Here is a 23,103-nt window from a genome sequence, read left to right as displayed (position 1 = left end):
TGACCTGACTGACCCACAGATGGTAAAGTCCTCAATGTTGGCAGCCCGGTCTTTGCTCCGTCTCGTGCCAGCACAACACGGAGCCTTGCACGTGCAGACACTCTCGTAACTGGACAAGGACGTCGAGGGCTGGCAGCAGGGCTGTCCTTATTGTCACCCTCAGAGCTTTAGCTTTTAGCAATTAGATAAAGCAACTTACATCGCTATTTTAAGGGCACGTTTTTTTCTAAACCATAAGCACTTGTATAAAATTAAATATTTTATGCTTTTAGCATGAGGGTCTTCTGCAGCCCCACCTTCTGAAGAGTCTGTGGAGAGTTAAACTGCAGAGTGCAACACTGTTTCACACAGAAAAATAGATGGGGGTCAAGAGGTGGAGGGAGGGACTGCTTAAAGGAATCAGCTATTACTTGCGTGCACCAAGCTCCGCCAGGAATGTAATCATCCTGTACTGCAAATGTGCTAAAAGTACAAAATATTAAATGAAAGCCTGTTCTTGAGCTGTGAAGCCGCACCCAAGCCCGAACCAGCACCGGAGTCTGACTGCCCAGGTCAGAACCTGAGTGCTGGCCCCAAGGTCGCAGCTGACACCTGTGCTTTCCTGCAGAGGACATCTTCCCGTGCAAGTCCTGTGGCATCTGGTACCGCAGCGAGCGGAACCTGCAGGCCCACTTGATGTACTACTGCAGCGGGAGGCAGCGCGAAGCCATCCCAGTGTCCGAAGAGAGCGAGGACGTCGCCCAGCAGGGGTCCAGCCTATGCCCCTTCCCACAGTGCACCAAGAGCTTCTCTAGCACCCGTGCCCTGGAGATTCACCTAAGCTCTCACAGCGGTAAGGGGCTGCCCAGGGCTCCCGCACAGACCCGTGCATGTCTGTCTGTCCATCTTTCCGTCTGTCCATCTGTCATCTGTCTGTTTCTCTCTCTCTCTTGCTGACTAAGCAGACTTCCCTTACGCCACTTATACTCAGAACATTTTAGGCAGAGGGCTTGGGTCTGACTTCTTTTCTAACCCCACCATGCCCAGACCATGGCCTGACCCTCCCACGATTTCTGCTAAGGCAGAGCACATGGTTTCAAAGGCATGAGCTCAACCCTTTTGTGAACTGCACCAGCACTTCCTGCATACATCAGATGACCTGTGGAAACTGACCACAGTGTTCCCATGGGTACATCAAACACGAAACTCAAATCAGCAGGCTCTGGATACATGGAATTAAGCGGTTATTTTGATAGCCCTGACAAGAAGTCACACTTCAGGGAAGTTAATGTATAAGTATGAACTATGAAATGTCATTGACTTCCAAAGTATGCGTTGTTAGAGGTTAGTTGACTTTTATGACATAGAACTACTAGTAGTAGTTCTAAAATATAGGATTATTCTTAGTACTATGTTCCCAAAGAAAAACAGGGCTGAAAAACAAACATGCTTTTCAAAAGCTATTTCTTAATAGCAAGGTAGCAAAATAAATTCCCATGTGTTATAGAATTAGATGCCAGCAATTGCTAGTTTAATCTTACAGAAGGCTAATCGTGATACTTCTTTATAAAACTGAAGTCAGTGAAGTTCACATCATTATACTAACTTTAGAACATACACTCTTGGATGGGGTGAACTAGAGTTTAGGAAAACCAGTACACACGTGGTTCCAAACTCATGGACACTGCGTGACTCCCTAGCTACTGTCTGCTGAAATAGATGTTAAGTTTTAAAAGCACTGGCTCCTACTCCAAGGTCCAATACAGGGGCAGGCTTTTTCCTTTGGGCCTACAAAGCATCACTCCTCCACCCATCCTCACGATGCCACCAGAGCTGTGTTCGTGGGAGTCATAAAGCAGAGGAGGAAGGGACAGGTGGTGGTCACAGGTAGGGAATAAAGTCAGATGCAAAACAGAAAGAACAGCAACAGAGAAGTCCTTTCAGCTACATGAAAACACGAGGTTTGGACCAAAGAGGAAAGGACAGTACGTCCCCCGTTACCACTGCAGCACTGGGGCTGCTGCCATGTGTCCAGCTTATAAATACCGAAAACAGCTCTCATCTCGGTCTGTGGGACGGAGTGGAGGAGTGGAGCCTGGCTCAGGGGTCTGCCGTCACATGGTAGTCGGGCTGGGCTTTGGTGCCCTGGGCTGGCCTGGTGACCGTCACTGTGTTCCACACCTGAGTAGAGACAGCAGCAGCTGATCAGAGTGGGTGCTGCTCCCAAATGACCTTGGTGAGTGGCTGGTGTCCACCCCAAACACCTGCCCCTCAACAGATGAGTCCTAGATTCATACCTGTGAAGTTAGAGAGCTGCTAACTACTCTGCAAGGTGGTTCCTCTTTGGATTCTTTTGCGTAGAGACCATTTCTAGTGAACAGTGTGCTCACTACTTGCACACAAGTTTTTAATGGCTACTTGATGTAGGGGAAACCTGGCTCCATCACTTGCTAGCTTTAGTCTCATAATCAACTCTCTGGGCCTCCTTGAGTTTCCTTCCTGAACCATAAAATGGAGACAATGGCCCTGACCCCACCCGGATGCCGTGATGTTCACAGAGGCGCTGTGGAGAACAGGAAGTGCAGCGACAGCCATCACCCTGCCCAGACCGTTGTATCCCACTGGGTTTCGGACAGCGAGTGCCTATCCTCTGGGAGACAACGGGTCCTGCGGAGCACCTAACTTCTGGTGAGCGGGTCCTGAGTGCACTGTGTTGTGTCTCCTAGGCGTGAAGATGGAGGAGTTCCTGCCCCCCGGAGCCAGCCTCAAGTGCACCGTGTGCAGCCACACGGCAGACTCCGTGATCAGCTTCCACCAGCACCTGTTCTCCCACCTCACGCAGGCTGCCTTCCGCTGCAGCCACTGCCACTTCGGCTTCCAGACCCAGAGGGAGCTCCTGGCGCACCAGGAGCTGCACGGCCCTGGAGGCAAACTGCCAAGGGACAGCGACCTGGAGCAGTCTCCACGCGGACCAGAAGACGGTGTGCAGCCGGCCACAGACGCGCTGGCCAGAGGCGAGCTCCCTCCGAGCCAGAAGGCCATGCAGACAAAAGACGCCAGCTCTGACACGGAGCTGGACAAGTGTGAGAAAAAGACCCAGCTCTTCCTCGCTACCCAGAGGCCTGAAATACAGCCTGCGACGAACAAGCAAAACTTTTCCTATACGAAAATCAAGTCGGAGCCCTCCAGCCCGCGGCTGGCCTCCTCTCCGGTCCAGTCCCACATGGGGCCTTCCTTCCCCGTGGGCCCTTTCCTATCTCAGTTTGCTTTTCCCCAAGATATCACGATGGTCCCGCAGGCTTCCGAGATCCTAGCCAAGATGTCCGAGCTGGTGCACAGGCGACTGAGGCACGGAAGCAGCAGCTACCCGCCCGTCATTTACAGCCCCTTGATGCCCAAGGGGGCCACTTGTTTTGAGTGTAACATAACCTTCAATAATTTGGATAATTACCTAGTGCACAAAAAGCATTACTGCAGCAGCCGGTGGCAGCAGATGGCCAAGTCCCCAGAGTTCCCTGGGGTTGCAGAAAAGATGCCAGAAGCGGTGAGCCCCAACACGGCCCAGACCTCCATCGGCCTCCTCACCCCAGCAGCTCACGCTGTGGATCCCGAGAACCCGCTTCTTCAAAGTCCCTGCATCAACTCTTCCACAGTCTTGGATCTAATTGGGCCAAACGGGAAGGGCCACGACAAGGACTTTTCCACCCAAGCTAAGAAGCTCTCCACCTCCAACAGCGGTGACGACAAAGTGAACGGAAAAGCTGTCGATGTGAAAAATGCCAGCGTCCCCTTGGTGGACGGGGAGAGCGACCCAAATAAGACGACGTGTGAGGCGTGCAACATTACCTTCAGCCGGCACGAAACGTACATGGTGCACAAGCAGTACTACTGCGCCACGCGCCACGACCCCCCGCTGAAGAGGTCCGCGTCCAGCAAAGTGCCTGCCGTGCAGAGGGCCATGCGCACCCGCAAGCGGAGGAAGATGTACGAGATGTGCCTGCCTGAGCAAGAGCAGAGGCCCGCGCTGGTCCAGCAGCGCTTCCTGGACGTGGCCAGCCTTGGCAGCCCCTGCGGCTCCAGCCAGGAGCCCGCCGCCGACGGGCTGGGTGAGTGCTACCTCCCGCGCTGCGACGTCTTCCCCGGCATAGTGTCCAAGCACTCGGAGGCGTCCCTGAGCATCGGCAAATGCGGCCCCGCGTCCAAGTGCGACGCCTCCCACTCCAGCGCGCCCTGCCTGGAGCTGGACGCGCCCATCGATCTCAGCAAGAAGTGCTTGACCCAGTCAGAGCGGACGAGCGCATCTCCCAAACGGCTGCTGGACTACCACGAGTGTACCGTGTGCAAGATCAGCTTCAACAAGGTGGAGAACTACCTGGCCCACAAGCAGAACTTCTGCCCGGTCACGGCCCACCAGCGCAGCGAGCTGTTCCCCAACCCGGAGAGCGAACGGAACAGCCCGGACGCCGGCTACGAGAGAAGTATCGTCAAGTGTGAGAAGAACGGGAACCCGAAGCAGGCCTCTCCCAACGGAAACTTATTTTCATCCCACCTGGCGACCCTTCAAGGCCTCAGAGTCTTCAGTGAAGCCGCTCAGCTCATTGCTGCGAAGGAAGAGAACAAACACTTGCTTCTACCCCAATGCCTTTACCCCGGAGCAATAAAGAAGGCCAAAGCGGCCGGCCAGCTCTCCCCGTACTACGGCATCGGGCCCAGCGACGGCCTCTCCGGGCCCCCTGGGGTGCACAGCGCTGATGCGGAGCCAAGCACAACTGCAGAAAGCCAGTCTCCCAAAGGCCAGGCTTCCTCCAATGGCTGTGCTGTGCCCAAAAGCAGAGGCATGGTCATAGTGAACGGGGGGCTGCGGCTGGAGGAGAGGCCGGCCACCACGCCGCGGCAAGAGGACATTCCCCAGAACCCGGCCCAGGACGAGGGCCACAAGTCGCCCTCCTGGATCTCGGGGAACCCGCTGGCGGCGAACGAGAACGTGTCCCCGGGCGCCCCGGCTGCCGAGGAACAGTTGTCCGGTACGGCGAAAGGCGTGAACGGCTCAGCCCCGGCCCCCGGCAGCGGCAAGTACTGCCGGCTGTGTGACATCCAGTTCAGCAACCTCTCGAACTTTATAACTCACAAGAAGTTCTACTGCTCGTCACATGCCGCCGAACACGTCAAATGAACCATGGACCCCGGACACAGCAGTCACCTTGGTACTGTGCTCAGCGTGTCGTTCTAACCGGTCTGGGACACAGCACAACACAACACAGCGAGCTGCTGGAGTTACGTCTGGCGATCAGAAGTTAATGCAGTAACGGCCGGCCTGAAGACTTGAGGTGTAATTTCATTACAGTCCATTAGTAAAGTGTATTCTTGGTGCCATTTTCAAAGAATTAATTTATTTTACCAGCAGTATTCATAGCTGTGGTTATGTTATTTTTTATTTAAAAACTTTATATTAAAGTCATTTGTAATGTTATTGTATAGTTATTGTGTAGCACATATGGTTTGCACTGTATATAGGTTTTAAAGAAAATAGTCACAGACAATACAGAACAGCATTTTAAACATAGCTTCAGAAGCACTTGTGTATCTGGATTTTTTCCTTTCATGCTGTTGCAGATATATGTATGTGCTAAAATATAACTTGCAAAGATGTTCGAAATACACATGCTGTGAGTTCGCCTTAAGATTTCAACCTTTGGATGATCAGGCCCTGTTTGTACTTTATATTTTAGCACATACACACAGTCTTAGGCACTAGGCTTCGCATTTGTATGTAGCCGTATATTTCTGTCCATTTCTTAATCTTAAACATGTATGTTAAATGAAGATGGCAGTTTTTTTTTTCTTGTACAGTACTTGTATTTTCTTTCGCTGATGCAGCTGTCGATTTTTAAACCTTTGCTGTTAAATGCAATACTTTGTAAAGATGAACAAAATTACTGGAAGCAGTATTGTAAGGAAGGAGGTAGTATTAACCAGTTTTATCTTTTGAAAGGCACAGTCTAAAGGGAAACCCTGAACTCAATGCTGCAAGTATGAATTTAATTCATATAGAAGATCTATTTAAGTAAGAGTAGCAATACTGCACCTGGTGATCACAAAGATAATGTTCTACTTCTGATAGAAATAATTTCTCAACAAATGTTGTTACTATGCATGTATATGGATGGAATAAAATTCCAGGTTGTTGGAGAAGTCTGGCCTCCTTGTTGATCGTCGGTACCAAAGGCCCCAGAGGGCTTTGCGTGTGCCACAGGTGAAACAACAGCACTTAGACTAGTTACATGTTAGGCTTTGCTGCCAGACTGGTTACTAAACAGGCGGTGACTCCTGCTTAATTCAGTGGACCCCAACTGTGGTCAGGGATTTCTGTCCTACAGAACAATCCCCAAAACTAAAACTATTCCTCTTTTCACCACCCTGTCCCAGACGAACCCACTGATGCTAATAATCCTGCCTCAATTTCAAATGAATCAACACAGGTATCTTAATATTGAAACTAAACCTGAAAGATCAGTGCAGAATCAGTGCACACCATTTGAAGGCCTGTTAATCAGGGATATATTCATTTTCTGGCACCCCTACGCATTAGATGTGTTGAGTGCAGGCATCCCAAAGCTAAGGAGGCCAGGGGCTCCATCTTGCTCACAGACTTCACGGCCACATCACACTCCTTTCTCCATAACCCAGTAGGCAAGTCACAGACACCAATGAAAGGCTTAGGTGTCTGATTTGTGGCCATCTTCTCTAAGAAGAAACATTTCCAGGACACGACTTCCCACCACCTAGGATGCCAGAACGTGGCCCAACCAGTGGAGATGTCCCTGCTACGCCATCCTGTGTGAGACCATGCTCAGGAGCACGGCCACCTTTTCCTGGTCATGACCACGGCACCCATATCCCACGCTGTGGCTTCCAGAGAAAAGACACTGCTTCCCAGCCCCACCAAAGCCCAGGTATCGGACACATCACACTCCAACAAAACGTTTCCTTAAAGTTCAAGGTGACAGAAGGGAAAGGCAACAGAAAATGGAAACAGCCCAGCTCGGATCCCTGGGCCCTGCTTGGGCCAGAGACTATTTCCCACGTGGTCCAGGATGGACGTGTCCTCCCTGCAATCCAGCCTCTGGAACACTCTACTGTTTGCCATGCGATCAACCCTTCTGGGAGCCTCGGCTCCAAAACCGCAGCCCCTGAAGACCCCGAAATGTTCTGAAACAGGCAGGTTGGTGTCTTCCTGCCCTAGGTGCAGAGGTACTAGTGCTGGTCCAGAGCTTTTAAACAACAAAGTTCACGTCCTCAGGGCCCCTGCTCATTTTCTCTGCAGAACTGCTTCAAGATTACACTCCACAGGGCAGCCCACTTTCCAGTCCCCCTCTGTCTCTCTTAGACAGAAGCTATCTTTCTCTCAATGAATTTTTCCTGCTGTTAGATAAATAAAATAAACATGACGTAGCATAACAACAGAAATAAAGCACTTAGGAAAACTTAAATTTGTGCTTGGAAAAATTTCTGTAATGGAAAATGGTTTATCTCATAGGCAACTTTTTCTAATAATTTATGAAGTGATCGAGATTCCTGAAGTTACCTTATATCAAATACTTCCATCCAGAAAAAAAAGGATCTTTGCTTTTGTCACCTAGCAACGTTAATAAGTATCAGCCTTCTGAATGAAAGTGTGGGTCTTCTGACTCTAGGTAGCTCTGCCCACAACAAACTCCATCTTTCTTTCCGCCTTTTTTTTTTTTCCTATTTATTTTTTGAGGCAGGGTCTCTCTCCATAATCAAGTCCGCCCTTGAACTCACTGTGCAGTCCAGGCTGGCCTCAAACTTGTAGTAATCCTCCTGCCTCAGCCTCATGAGTGCTAGGACCACAGGTGTGTACCACCACGCCCTGTTCTCAATCTTTATTCTTAAAAGCCAAAGTTGCTTGGAGTTTTCCAATTCCCTAATCTTCAAAGATTCCAAATCATCTCAGCTTGAGTCTCTTTGTCACATAATAAAGGAAATTCGTATGTAATGGATATTTTTAATTTCCCAGCAATCCCCAATTTCAATATTTAACTTCAACATTATTCCCCAACAGCTAAACTTTGTAAGGTTTCTTCTGAAAAGTACCAATCATAATTATTGCATCCAAACTTAAGAAACTGCGTTCCCTCCTTTGTGTGTGTAATTGATTGAGCCCAGCAGTATTCAGGGTTCAGCCAGCCCAACTCCTGTTTTCTTGAGTTAATCTGAGCCATTTCCGTATGCTGTTCCTGCTGGACAATCACAGAGAAGATGCACAGATATCGCAAAGGGAAATCCAAGACTCTCAGTGAGTATTTGTCATCAGTGGATCACGTAAAGAGCCGTAGGCAGGAATCCTGTGGTTACAAGTAGCAGAAACATCAGTGCGGACAAACGGTGAGAGGAGAGGCACCCTGGCCTCGTCAGCTCGTCGGTGGAAAGGCACAAGCTGCCAGGTTGCTTTTTGAGCATGGATCCTGATTTCACAGCCACTGGGAGCAGAAAACTGTGCACTGTAACAGGAGTCTTTTTTTCCGGAGAAGTTAGTACTTGGCACAGGTATTTCCAAAGGGCAAGAGTCACCCAGAGCTGGGAAGCGTGTAGAGCTGAGGAGCCTTGGGAAGGCAGAAGAGGAGCTATCACCTTATAGCCTGGAGAAGCAGGTGGCATTCGGGCCTCCCAGGAGCAGAGCTGTCACAGTGCCCAGGCCTCTGCTGCTGGGGATCCACTGCCCAGCCAGGCGGGAACCAGGAGGCCTAGGTCTCAAAGTTCAAGCTGCCACCAGTGCCACAGAGAAGGCCAAGCCCCGGAGAGGCTGCTGAGGCTGCTGTGGGGAGAGCACACACCTGTGCAGATCCGGGGCGCTGGTGACATAGCTGCCCACGTCCTGCTGCGGTCACCAAAAGAGTCCTCCTTTCCTCCAGCCCTAGCATCCAGCGGTGCCTCCCCTTGGCAGCAGAGCGCGGCAGGGAAACTGGATCCTTCTTTCTGGGATGAACAGGTGCAGCTGGCAGCTCAGTGTGGACAGCACTGTGCTTCCTTCCCGGCCTCTTTTCTCCTCTGAGGGGCCACAGAACGCCCCAGGGCCACTGAAACCCCAGCTGCTGTCTGCCTCTCGTTCTGACATCCGAGCATCGCTCAGACATTCTGGAGGCAGAAGCGAGCTGTTTCCTGGGCGCCGGGACCAGGAAACAAACTCATGAGCTCAGTCCAAAGGCACCCTGCACCCGCTGGAGCCCAGAGCCTATGGTGGGGCGCGGGCAGCTCATCCCCTCCAGAGGCTCTGCAGCTGTCCGCTCCCTTGTGGTGTGAGGCTCTCGTCCCTGCCCTGGGCACACTGCGTGCCCCTGCCTGTGCCCCTCCCTCTGTGTAAGAACACCGCGACACGGGATGGCAGCGTTCTCCCCGCAGGAAGCTCATTCACCGGCCGCAGTCGCTTCCCCTCGTCAGCTGCAGGTACAGGTCAGCGGGGCAGAACCTGGCCACTCCAGTCTCCAAGACGACATCCCACGGCGAAGAAGGCGTCTCCACGCACAGCTCTGGGACGGCCGCTCGGAATCCCGGGCTGAGATGCAGGGAGTCTGCTGCGACCCTGCATCAGGCTGCGTACCTGTTTGGGCTTCACAAGTCCAATTAATTCAGCCAATCACAAAAAATCAGACGCCAGCAGGCAGAAGTTTACTTTGGCGCTATCTAGAAAAAAAGAGTTTGCTCAGTGTATTAATAGAGTAAACAGGATTGAAAGAAAATAAACTGTTTTCAGGGATCGTCACACCCCATTTCGCATACAAATCATATACTAGTTTCACACAGTTTTTATCTTCGTGTTAAAGCAGTGTCAGGGCTTCCGACCTGCGGCCCTCCTTTACCACCTGTTCCACTTTCTGTGTGTGACCACCCTGGCTCAGACGGAAAACGGATCGAAGTCACAGGACCCCAAACACCCGCCCTGTCGTTGGGTTCAGGGACCAACAAATGGAGTAAAATGCAGGGTTGTTATATCTATTTACAAATACACAGCGACGAAATGATCTTTTAAATTAAAAGCATGTTCTTGAACAATCCAGTACATAAAAGCAACATACTGACTGTTGTGGCAGCTTAAAGTGAGACTGAGGCCAGAGAAGCGACGTTCTAGGTGGACCAGGAAGGAAGCTGGGCACCGTGGTACTGCGAGACACAGGACCTCAGTGATGCCAGCCCTGCCCCACCATCCCAGCCCCCCTGGAGCTTGATGGCTCTGCTCCCTCCACTGTCCCTGTCTTTCCTTCCACAGGGTGCTGACTCTTAAAAGGAACTAATTATTCACAAATAAATACGTATCTCAGATGCACAGTGACGCGCCAGCACCATAGGGACTCTCACCAACACCCCCACTGCTGTCCTCAGCGGGAGGAGCACTGCCTCAGGCCCGCCCAGACCCTGGAGGACTGGGGAGACCCCGCTGAGGGTGGGGCCTGCCCTGAGGGCGCACTGCTCTCCCCGGATGGGATGAGTACTCATGAGGCTGCCCCGTGCCCCAGCCCACGGTGCCAGGGCAAGGACACGTCCTTCTATACCATCCCTGCTGAACTCAGCCGCCAGGTTCCTTCTGATGCGCAGCTCTTTGTTCCCACCCTATTCCAGCTTGGGGCCTCTCCCTGACACATGCAGGGTGAGTTCGTACCAATCTGCAACTGCATTCCCATCACACGCAGGGTGACGGGCCTCCCTGGGCTCTGGGTGGGGCAGTGTGGAAGGGAATGCACTTGCTGCCCCGCTCTGTGGCTGCACACAGACCAAGAACACGCGAGGAAGAGTCCGGTTGGGCTGGGGCTCCTGGGGAAACGGGGCACAACTGCAGGTACCATCCACAAACGAGCCATTTGGGTAAGGAAAGCAGAGGATGCCAGGGTACAGGAGAAAGGGGCCGGGAAACTAGGTTAGAGCCCTCTAGCTGGAAAGGAGCCTCTGCCAAACCAAGCACTGAGAAAATAATTCATGTGGTGGTGACTACAGCTCCCACCTTGCTTTTCCCAGAAACCCGTCAGGGAGCGAGCACCAGCCACTCTGTTGCCTTGGCTGGCCGCGCAGGAATACCTGACTTCTTCTCTGGCTCCCCGCCGCCACTGCAGCTCCTGAGGACACCCCCACCCCCGCTGTCCGCTCTTCCTTCCCAACGCGTCTTCACTCACCAGGTCATTGGCATTTTGCACAGTCTACGATTGCAACACAACCACCGCCCACTTGTATTACGAAAAGAACCTCCAAACTTTCTGGTTTAAATCGGTTTCACGTCAAGAAAGTTATTTTCATTATTGTAAGCTTTCCAAAGTAAAACTAGATCGCTGTCTGTTTTTTCTTACATTTTTCCATGGCTTCCTGAGGAGCAAGTCAAATTCTTCCACGTGATTCAAAAAACATCAAAGGATTAGGCTCCTGCATACATCTGCACCTCCTGGCTTCAATTTTCAACTCATTTTTGTGTATTTATTATTTACTGTTGTTTTCATCCACAAGCCCACTCACGCAACAAGGTTCAGGGACCCAGACTGTGAGGGCAAGGCATGGAATCACCATGCAGACTCCAGGGAGGCTTCTGGAACACTCCTGCTTTATTTAGCAAATGCACAGGCTTATATAGTGTAAGGGGGGGTGGAGCCAGGGTGGCGCTACTGGATCACTATTGGATAGGGTATGGCGGGGGGTGGAGCCAGGATATTTGGCACATTCTTATTGGCCACATGTTAGTTTTTGGATTGTATGCTTTAGGGGCTGAGGCTAATGGAGTCAGGACTTGAGGTTTTTGAGAGGAACAGTTTATCTGTCTAAGGTCAGATCTCTACACACCCGAGGGGGCGGATTATTCCAGCCCTAATAGGCCTCGGAGTTTTCTCAGGAGAGATGGGTGCGGTGCTCCTGACTCAGCCAGACATTAATCTAATCAATTTACGTATTACAGTCACTATGACAGATTCTTTAAATAAGACGATGACTAAGATAAACAAATTTGTTTATAAACTATCAAAGAACACTGTTTATAATCAACTGTTCTGAGAACTCTTTCCCACCATATTTACTTCCATAATGTAAATGCCCCACACCTTCTAAAGGTTTGAATTTGAATTTGACTTATGTGCAAGTATAAATTTTTCCAGTAATTTCCTTTAAAGAGGATCATTATTCTCAAAGAGATATTGTTTATCCCTCTACCTACCTTGAGGATAAGCATGAAATTCTAGGAGCTTAAGGCACAGGCAGTGGGACCCAAGCACTGACGTAGGCGTTCAGGACGGGAAAAATCACCCCATTAGGAGCCCAAGGCTTCCGATCCTCTGAACAGCTGCATCCTGCGGGCAGGAAAGCGGGGAAGCCGAGGGCAGGTTTCTGTGGCCCAGGCCTGGGCACGGCTCAGCACATACCCCACATGGCCACGCTCCACTAGCCAGATTTCTACAGGTCCACGGCCAGCTGAGAGGAGGAGATCACAGGACAGTTCTGTGCCAGAACACAGGGAGCGGCCAGGGTCCCCCATTCTCACCCACACCCAGGTAAGGGTGACAGGAAAGAGTCCTGAGCCTGCCTGGGGCCACGTGCTCACTGCCTTCTGCTATTTGTGCCATCATCAGTCAGAGGGGCCGGGGCCACGCCTGGTATATTTCACCCTCCTGTGGCCTTTCCTTAAGTGTATGTTTAGAAGGAGCAATACTTTCAGTGTCTTGACAGCACGATCTGCGCAGGGTGCTAAGACTCGGAGCCTCCAGCCTCTGCTTCTCTCCTTCCTCACCCTCCCCTCCAGGGTCCCCCGGTCCCACACTTACAGAGCCCGGCTGGCTCTGGGTCCCTGCTCTTGGCCGAGAGTGCTCCCCTAGCTCAGGAAGCACGTTATGATTCTGTATCCGACCTAGGGGAGTGCGAGGGCCCTCCCAGCCATGCCTACACCTGGCCCCTACCAGAACAGCTGGAACAGGTAACGGTCATCAACTGTGCCGACTCCGTGCGCCGGCTGGATCGTGAGGAGAGCAGAGTAGCATCCTAGAGTCACATGGGGCACAGCTTCCAGGCTCTGGGCCCTGGGAACGTGTGAGAGAGCCCCAAAACCAGAGTGGGGTGGAGCCCACGATCCATCTGGGCCCCACAAACCTCCCAGATGATTCTGATCCGTTCTCGAGTTCAAGTCCTGAATGCTGGGAAAGGGACCTAGATAAGCCCAAAGCAAATGACAAGGAAAAGAAACGTTGGCCCCGACAGCCTGTCCTGTTATGACAGCTGTGGCCCTTACGGCCTGCAAGGACCCCAGAACACGACCCCGGCCATGGGGACCCCATGCGGACTTACACCCCCGGTCTATGTGGGGAGCTGTGTGTACCCGTGGCCAAGGCAAACCCTGAGGTAGATCCAGGGGAGGAGGCCGTGCGGCCTGAGCTCAAACTAGAATCCTGGGCTCGAGCAACAATTTGGAAATTCGGCAAGGCAGAGTCACAAACCACAGAACCTGGCTCTGGACCCCATCTGGGTGGCTGCATCCTGCCCAGGGCGCCCAGCCAGGAGCAGTTCCTCCAAACGGGACCTGAACGAGTGACCTGCCAACACCATTTGGGATGAAATAAATAGCTTGGGATTAATGCATCAAATGGGCATTACAGACTAGGCCCACATTTAAGTCTCTGGTGGTCTGTGGCCTCTGCTCTATAAACAGTGTTAAAACAATTAACAGAACCTAAGGTTTACCATAATTTATGGCTTGAACACATAGTTACTGTGTACAACAAATATGCATGCAGACACGTGTGTACCTTTATGAATATGTGAACTCACGCAGTCCTGGCCCTTTCACTGTAGCTTTGTATTTGTGTGTGTGCATGCATGTGCATGTAGTGTACGCTACATAGCGTGCATTATAGCGTCCATACTGAGACAGATGCACCCAGCACGTGTGTGCATACCCACGGACACACACACGAGAGCTCACACATGCTCACATGGCTGTTGGCCATGTTATGGGCTCATGGTTGATACAGAAAAAGGACAAGAGGTCAGAGACATGGATGGTGGAGAAAGGAACCTGTTTCCCGGTGGCCAAGAACAGCAGGAAGTGGCATCTGGGCACAGTGAACAAACATCCTCAGGGCCTCAGAGGGCCTCGGTGGCGCGTGTGGAATCATCAGGTGAAGCCCCAGTCAGCAGACCCGGAAGAGCAGGAGGCCCGGCCAAAGGGCACTGCAGTTCTGAGGTCTGGAGCATCAGCCACGGGACCAGCATCTGGGATGGGACGAAACAGGCACGGCCGGCGGGCTCAGCACTGGAAGGGAGAAGGCGCCAGACGCCCTTACCACCAGAAAGGCGCTGCTTGGCACACAGCCTGCGTGGACACGGGAAGAAAACAGGCTCGCGTGGGGCCTGCACTCCCTTCTCCTCCTGCGTGGAGTGACAGAGTCGCTGAATTGGAAACGGGACAGCTGACCCCAGGACTCACGGGAGGATCACTGGAATCTATTTCTCGTAAATCTTCCGAAGAGAATTACTGATCAAAGTTGCCTCTTTCCCAGAGGTGTGTTCCTTCCAGCACGGGGACGAGGCCTATCTCAGGACACCCAGAGGATATTTATAGGCACTTCCCAAGTGGCTCTTGTTCTCTGGATTAAAGATGAAAATTATCTCTCAACTGTCAATGTAACATCTTCCAGCAGCATGAAATGCTGTCAAACAGAAATTGAAGATGAATAAAATGAAGATACACACCCCGGATTATTCCCATCGTGAAGCAGCAGTGCTCTGCGAAGACGACTTTGCACCCTCAGAGCAGACTCAGGGAAACAGAGACACACCAGTCTCTGCACACCCCACGGGCTGTGCCCGGGAAGCTGCTGATTGAATAGCCCGACAAACGCCGCGAGCTCTGCAAAGCAACAACTCCATGGCGCTGCAGGGCAGGATGACACGTGATCTGTGTGCATTCGGGGGGTCATCAGTTATCATAGTTCCGTTCGTACTTTATGTTTGCATGAAAATGCAGTTTTTAGCCATTGCCAGGATCAGAGGAGCAGGTGCCACCTGTTTTCATTCTGTCAAACTCCAGGGAATTACAGGCTGTCAGTTCAGTAATAATGCAGGTCTCCATTACCGGGCAGCTGCTTTCTAAGGATAAGAATACCAAATGCACAGAATATGTGTGCTACACGTGTGTCAAGCTGCAGTGTTCCAAGTGGACTCAAACTCCCATCAGGCCGAAGGGAGAAACGGCGAATGGACAGGCACACACTTCCAGCCCTGCGCCTGAGGAACACGTTCCGGGGACCAGCGAGAGGTAAGACTTCAGGAGTGCTGCCGGCAGGGAGGGCGCAGGTGTGGCCAGATGACGCCAATCTGAACAGTGTCCTACGCTTGCATAGCGGGGAGGTAGTTAAGGTGAGAGGAAGTGGGGACAGAAACAGAAACTCACGGTGAGGGTAGACACGGGAAAGTACGAACAAAACGGGAGGTAGGGTGAAACGAAAGGTGTAGAATTTCGGAAAAACAAGCTTACTGTGCCCAAGCTTTACACGTGGAATACTCTAATTTTTATTCTGAGCTTATGCTCTTGCACATTTTTTGTCTGGAGAAAGAGACATAATTTTGCCCCAATTGACACAAGATCTATGTATAAAAGCTCACTGGCCTCTGATTTGATATATTAGAAGGTATATGGGGTTTTAAGCCCCACAGGTGATTGGAGTGGAGAGAATACCCTAATCCCAGAACTTCAGCTCAGTGCTTTCAACCACAACCAATGGCAAGAAACACATTTCACCTTGAGACCCTAGACACAGCAGTCTCTCCCTGTCTCATAACCAAAAACAAAGTTTCAAGTACGGCTGTCACCCTGGCTGTTAGATGCACTCTGACATTTGCTGTTCTATTTGTCTCTATTCTAGTTTAGGCAATTCTAGTTTGTGTATAAAATGCTAGCCGTGACCTATTAAATTGGTTTCATGACCCATTTATGGATCACATCCTAAGGCCTGAAAAGCTGTTTTAACTGACTAAAGAGTGATGTACACAAAGGAAAGGAAAAGAGGCTGAGGCAGGGTATGGTTTTGACAGATGAGGTGAGTTCTCCTCCAGGCACTGACAAAGGGTAGAGTCAAAGGAGGAGCAGCTGATATTCAGAAAGTCAACGTGGAGGAATTGGGAGGAACAGGCTAAGAGCATCCTAGTGAGACAGAGGCAGACTTCAAGCTGCCTGCACTACAAAGGATAAATCTACATCCGGGAGAACTATTCCTTCAATAAACAAAATGAAAGACAATTTTAGTGACTTTTCAGTACAGTATGTAGGCTCGCTATTTTCTGGCAGATCCAAAGTTGAGCCTCCTTAAAAGAGAAGAAAAGACCTGCAGAGAACACGACTTTGGTTTCCTATGATGTTCCCTTCCCAGGGAGCTTCAGTCTTTCTTAAAAGATTTTATAATTTATGTCTCCAATTTCTACAAAAATCAACAATCAACAATATTTCTAGAATGAAAGGCGACTTTTGGAGGATATGTTCGATGAGAGGGGTAACTGTCACACTGGGTGGGAAAATTACTCATGTATTTTTCCTTCTGAACTAACAGGAGCAGCTCTAGGTCAAGAGCAGCCTGAAGGGAGGCACAGTCATTGGAGCTGAAAACCCTTCCGAAGGTGGCACCGAGCGCCTTGGAACAATTCAATTAGCTAATCACAGATGGCTGCCAGATAGGCAGCCCGAGCTTTCATTTCACTAGCAAATGTCACAGCTAAGAAAATGTGAACTTTGGGAAATTGAGGGCAATTCCACGTGAAGGATAACTTCTGTTCTCCTCACGATTGCATGGGAACCAGATAAGGAGGCACAGCTCTGAATGAGAGGAATCTTGCAGCAATTAGAGATGGCCACAGTGAGTGGCCAGTGCTCTCTGAGGAGCAGGAGTCAGTGCTGAGCACCAGGTTGCTGAATTGGGGCTCCCTGAACCCACGGGTCTCTGAGGGGTGCAGCCACTGAGGTGCTAAGGCGAGAAGGAGGGAACAGCCACAGAACGATCACCATTTGGCAAGTTAGTTCGACTTAAGTCATCATCGATGAATACATACATCCCAGAAGAACACCCCCGGGTCCATCTGTGCCGTTGTGCTCTCCAGAGTGTGCACCTGATTCTGTCCTACAGGGTTCGCAACTGTGACGAATGACACCACCACTGATGCAAAAGCGTGAGATTGACTCAGCAGCTCAAAACTACTTTTGAGTAATAGAATCCCTTGATAAAGGGATAATAGTTTTTTTCAGAAAGTGCACACCTGGGCAGTCGCAGAAGACAGACAACTTCTACAAGCACTGCGAGGTTTGAGAAAGCTTGCAGTCCATCCGTGGACATACCGCAGAGCCAGTTCTGTGAGACACTGCCTTGCAGACATGGGTTTAGCGTGAAAAGCCCACTTCTCTAACCGTGAGTACGATGTAAGAACTGGTAACATCTTGCCGCAGGGTTGTGGCCCGGAGGAGGAGGAGAGTAGTGAGAAACCCTCCCTGCAGGTGATTCTACGTGGTCGTGGACCACAGCCATTTGCTTCACACACTCAAAGCACACAGATCAAGTTTCAACCTGCTGCCAATAAAACCCTATTTGTATATTTCTGCTCTGTTTTATGGTTGTTGCTGCTGCTTCTGTTACCATTCTGCTTTTTAAAACTCATGTAATTTTTTTAAAACTGTTTCTTTAATGGAGCCAGACTTTTTTATCAGCCCAAGACTGGCTTTGATAGGAGAGTGAATGAAAATGTACAGGTCTCTGTAAGGAGTGAGAAATGAAAAGATGTTGATTTTCTAGTAACTCGTGCCCAAGAAGCCCCATTAGGTCTTGTTGTTTATCATCTCAGAAACATCTGCCCAGAAAGGAGCAGAAGGCAAAGTTCTCCCTACAGGGCTCTGGGCTGGTGATTTCAAGCCAGAAACAGCCATGAGAGACAGGCAGACATAGTCTCCCTCCTTTCTTACTTCCTGCTCTGAGCAGAACGGAGCTCAGCGCGTCGGCTGGTGCTTGGGTCTCAAGTGCCCTCGGCAGACCCTGAACTGAAGGCCAGCAAGGGTGCTGGGGGAGGGTGGACCCTCAGAGGGCAGGGCCTTGCGGGACACAACCTGAGTCACTTGAGGCATGGCGGTGAAGGGGCCCTGCTCCCCTCGTTCTCCTGCTCGCTGCTTGTGAGCCAGTGGTTTTGCACTGCCTCCTGCTCCTGTCCTGATGTACTGGCCTGCTGCAGACCCAAAGCCACTGGCACCCGAAGACCATGCACAGTGAACCTCGCTCCTACAGGCGTATAATCCCCGGTGTTTGCTATGGCGACGCACAGCTGACTGGTGCAGGAGGAGCTTGGTCGGATGGCGACAAGGGGAGAAGCTCCCGCTCTGTATCGGGGAGGCCAGAGCCCGTGGATTCTGACCCACAGCCCCAGCACGGGACTGGTTCTGGCGCTGCAGCTGCACGGGCCCATCACTAACAGGACACTGCCCTGGACCGAGAAGTGAAACCAGAAGATTCCGTTAGAGCCAAGAAAACCACTAAAATTCCTTTGACGATTTTTAACACAGCTTTACAGGTGCTCTGGCCATAGAGAAGCAAGGAGGAGAGAGAAGGAAGTGTATCAACTCCCTTCTTCACTGTCTGGACCTCATCTAGGATGAGACCCTGTATCCATGGCAACAAATATACTGCTATACACTTATTCACATATGTATAATGCACTTATTAGTACAAAGGTACATAAAGCTAAAATACTTAATAACTCCTGGTTTTCATTTATGTACCAACAACATCAAGAAAGGCTGACCCAAGGCCCATTACTCATTGTAAGTTTTTTATCTTTGGCGATATCTACCATACTATAAAAAAATGCTAGAAGAGAGAATGGAATCTTTTCTATTCTTATTTTTCTATTATTGGATTCCAGAGAAAAACTGATAGACCAGTTCCTAAGAACTACTTGCCACTCAATCATGATTATTATTTGGAAATGCACAAGTCAATACCAAGACACAAATATTCCTATAGCAATAATACTGCCCAGTTTCCCTTTCAAGGAAAGTGGATCAGAGTTGGAAGAGTTCCCGTAAGACCAAATCAAGCTCAGAGAAAGGGATGCATTGAGGAGAATGCTGGTAGATTATTATTTCTATCAGAGACTAAAATTTATCAAAGAATCTTTTAAACAGGCAAACACAAAAAGAAATGGTTCCTTTTTTTCAGTGATTTAAGAAGTTAGGAAAAACAAAATCTTTGTGAGAGACATCTAGTGCCCTTCAAAACACAAACTGCTGAGCTTCAGCTGAGAGAACAGACGGGTCCGGGCCCGTCGTGAAGAAGCTCTCAGCAGTCAGTTCAGGAGAGACGCAATGCACCTCAGACGGGAATAACAGATTTCCCTCACTGCCTCCCGAGGACCCTGCCATGAGATACACCACCCTCACCCCACAGGAGAAAGTTCAGCTCCCTTTGAAATTGGCATGGAGGTGGCTGCTGAAGTGAAACCTCTTCCCACAGGTACTGAAAACAATCTAACACAAAAGCTGCCTTCTAGGAGATTACCTGGTTTTTAAGTCAACCATAAAAATTCAGGTCAGGCCCACAGGAGATGCAACTAATATCAACAAACAGCCACTGAAATGAATTGTGGAGTCCGTCCCTTCGGCAGGAACTTCCAAGAAAATGACAGAGCAACCTTTCTGCATCACTCTTCTGTCCTAAACCAGTTCTCACAGAGGTTTCTTGTTTCTTTCATAAATGGTCTTCAAGTTACTACTTGAAATAAGCAACTTATTCTTAGAAATACCATCGTCAAAATTCAGCATAAGCTTGTTAGATCACTTTCTAGATAGAAAAAATTTCAAAAATTGTCTGCTAAAATCTAAAAATAGCAAATTGAAAATTCCAGCTCATACTTTATATACCTGCATAGTTAAGGGAATAATTGTGCTAAATTACTATTTCTGACAGAGTGACTATCATTTTATCCCATTCCTCTAATGGATTTATGCATGTTGAACTAACACTTTCTTTGATTAGATTTCTTGAGCATAATTTGCATTTTAAAAATCCAGATTCAGACATCATATGATAACAGTGAGTTTAGAGATAAAGGCTCTTATGGAGTGTCTCCATTAAATAGATGAGCAGACATTGCTCTTGTTTTTAACAGCTTAACAACCAACATAGGGATTCCTGGTGTGATAGAACGTGACTGTTAAAGGTGATGAAGTTTTCAAGTCACTCAAACTTTTTTTAAAGTTAGTGTTCCCGTCCATTACAGAAGGGATTGGGGCTAAATAGTGTCTAAAGTTTCTTTTAGCTAGGCTGCCAATAAAATTTATCACCCAAACTGGGATTTTAACATATTTTTTTTTCTGACACAAGTGGAACTTTTTTCTGTTAGTGTACAAAGTTAGTGTTTCCTGTTGTTCTAATAGAAGAGTGGCCAGGTGGTCGCTGCTGACCTTCTGGAATCAAAGTCAGCAGGTTGCGCTTGTGCCTTGTGCTATCACTTTGCTGCTGTATTCTCTCAAACTTGGACAGCCTTTCAAGTGGGTAAGCAAGTAGAGAACGCTAACGGGTTTGAATTCCAGCTGAGCGGTCTTAGACAACTTCATTATCTATTTAGAAACTCCAGATTTCTCTGCATAAAATGAGTAATGTTGAGTTCAGAGAGCTAAAAAGTGCCAAATATCATAGACTTATTTTTTTCCATCTACCACAATCCCCTTCTACTTCAAGATAATCCAAACCCAAGCAACTCGACTGACCTGGTCTTAATGTCACTACAGGCCACTGGGCACCATGACCAATGTTTTTCCCACACAGCACTTGATCGTATAGCTGTGCACTGGAACTAACTGCTCTCCTAGATTGTGATCTTTCATGACAACTGTCATGTATTCTTCAATTAACATTACAGACATAAGAATTTTGGAAATTGCAAAGTATTCCAGAAATACAAGCAATTTCTATGATAACTATCACTATTAGGCTTTATACTACTAGCACTGGACATAATGCCTGTTATGGTTTATGTCTAGATGTCCCCCTAAAGTCTCAGTACTCACAGCTTGGGCTCTTATAGGTGAGTGTTTCATGGGGCACTTGATACTCCTGGATTGGTCCACCCATGACTTTATAGCTAAACGTGATGTAGGGAGGTTAGATGAGGTGGCTCAATATAGGTTTGGCCTGGAAAGGTTTATCTCCGTTCCTCTTCCTTGATCTCTGCTTCCCACTGCCATGCCATGAGCTGGTTCTCCTCTGCCCTGCCCCTCTGCCCTGTGCCACCCTGCCTTGGAGCCAGCTGACTATGGACCGAAACTGCTACAAACTGTGAGCTAAATAAACATCTCCTCTCTTAATTTGTAGGTCCTCCAGTATTTCGTAACTAAGGCAATGTCTCCTGTTGGCTAAAGTAAATGATCAGTAGCTTGTGGCTATTTGGGGTTGGAATTTTCAAATATTAGACTTTACAGGTGCCAATGGGTATTTTTTTTTCCTGAACAAATATTTTGTTTTCAAAATGTTAGCAAGGTAGAGAATTAATTTGGCTCATTAAATATTTCACTAAGAAACATTTATCAAGGACCTATATGGTAGGCATTATGCTTTCGTGCAGGATAAAAAAATCATTTTGAGTGTGTGTCTCTTGGAAAAGGGAAATTTTGGTGGCAACTGGGTTATAAGGAGGAGATAAAGCTAACCCACAAATTCAATATAACATAGTAAGTCCAACAGTGTAGATTTGATACCGCCCTACTTTTACCCCCATTGTCCAATTAATTTTGCTTCTGAAATATCTAATATCATATACCCTCTCCCCCTCCCAGTGGCCATTACCCGAATAAATGTTGCCTTGGGCTGTTTGCAATAACATCCTAAGTTCTCTCAGCACATCCATTCAATGTCACCCTTGAACTCACCAATACATTTTCCTCTACTCTGTAATCTAAATTACTTTTAAAGATGGCAAGACATTCCTATTTAAACCTTTCAGTGGCTTCACCTTACTTTTTAAGATAAAAATAAAATCTTCCAAAATATCTTCCCTCATTTCCCTTCTTTTATGCATTATGCCCTCCAATAGTATGAAACATCTTTAAGTTCCTGAAACTCATTGGTATTCCATCTGCATGGAGAGCATGCTTTAGATCTCAGCTTAAATGTCACTTCTGAGAAATCTTCCCTGATCCACTAAGCCAAGGTAAGTGCTCCTGCCACCTGTGTCATTGCAAGTGTCATATTTTAAGTTGTTTAATAATCTTCTCCATGAGAGGAGCCATTTCCTCCTGGCCTCTTGGGCACACAAGCCGTGCAGGTGCTAAATAAGAGTTCCACATTTCTGCTTTGTACATTGTGTGTCTGGTTCTGTGTAGCACAGTACTTAAAACAAAACAGACACTTAATAAACATGTATAGTTAAATAGACAATCAAATGAACTATTAATTTCCCATTAGTTTCCTTGCTATGGAAATATAAGACCCCTGGCATTAATTTATTTAGTCATTAGTTGACTATTTTAAACTAGCAATCATGTTTCAGATCTTGAAACTGTAGCAACATTGCACCAGAAACTCCAGCTCCCTGTGACCTTTTCCTTCTTTTTTATGTTGTCTTGTTGGTCACTCCAGGGCTGCTTCCCCCTTCCTTAGCCCACATAGCAAGAGAAAAATACTTTACTGGTGTTACAGGAGTAACAAATCCAGTGTGAATTTCCAGAAGAGTAACAGATCCAGTGTGAATTTCCAGATGCAGACTTTTCCTCCTAAAGACTGAATAAAAATGAATGGAGAAAGGTAGATAAATAAGTTGCTTTTATTAGAGAAAAGACAGTAAAGGGACTTGAGATCTACAAGTAGACAGAGGATGAAGGACTTTCCATGAGGCAAGTGTGCAAAGACCAGAGTGCAGACAGTGCGAAGCTGTCACTAAACTATGGACCACTTACAGCCTGCTACCTGATGACCACAGGGTCCAGAGGCAGAGGTTCTAGAGGGAGACTGAACACTGTGTGAACCGAAGACTGCACAGAGTAGGACGGAACAGAGCAAATTCGGAACCCCCTATGGCAGCTGTGATCAGAAGGTTACTTTTTTTTTTTTTTTTTTTTTT

General features: G+C 48.7%; 1 protein-coding gene and 1 long non-coding RNA gene across 4 annotated transcripts in view; one reads left to right on the top strand and one right to left on the bottom strand.

Moving 5' to 3' along the window:
- Zfpm2 (zinc finger protein, FOG family member 2) overlaps positions 1-6,152 on the top strand; it is a 267,807-nt gene extending 261,655 nt beyond the window's left edge. The window contains exons 5-6 of the mRNA XM_033759763.1: positions 608-832; positions 2,706-6,152. Of these exons, the coding sequence (XP_033615654.1) occupies positions 608-832; positions 2,706-5,152 (2,672 nt within the window). The 3' untranslated portion in view covers positions 5,153-6,152. The remainder of the gene's footprint in view (positions 1-607; positions 833-2,705) is intronic.
- Positions 1-23,103, bottom strand: part of LOC117284503 — a 64,044-nt gene that overhangs the window by 14,602 nt on the left and 26,339 nt on the right. The gene's annotated exons all lie outside the window — the stretch shown is intronic.

Source organism: Fukomys damarensis, unplaced genomic scaffold, assembly GCF_012274545.1.
Source record: "Fukomys damarensis isolate Sample0158 unplaced genomic scaffold, DMR_v1.0_HiC HiC_scaffold_5, whole genome shotgun sequence".
Taxonomy (NCBI): domain Eukaryota; kingdom Metazoa; phylum Chordata; class Mammalia; order Rodentia; family Bathyergidae; genus Fukomys; species Fukomys damarensis.
The sequence above is the reverse complement of the archived record's forward strand: the minus strand, read 5'-3'. Positions and strand labels throughout refer to the sequence as shown.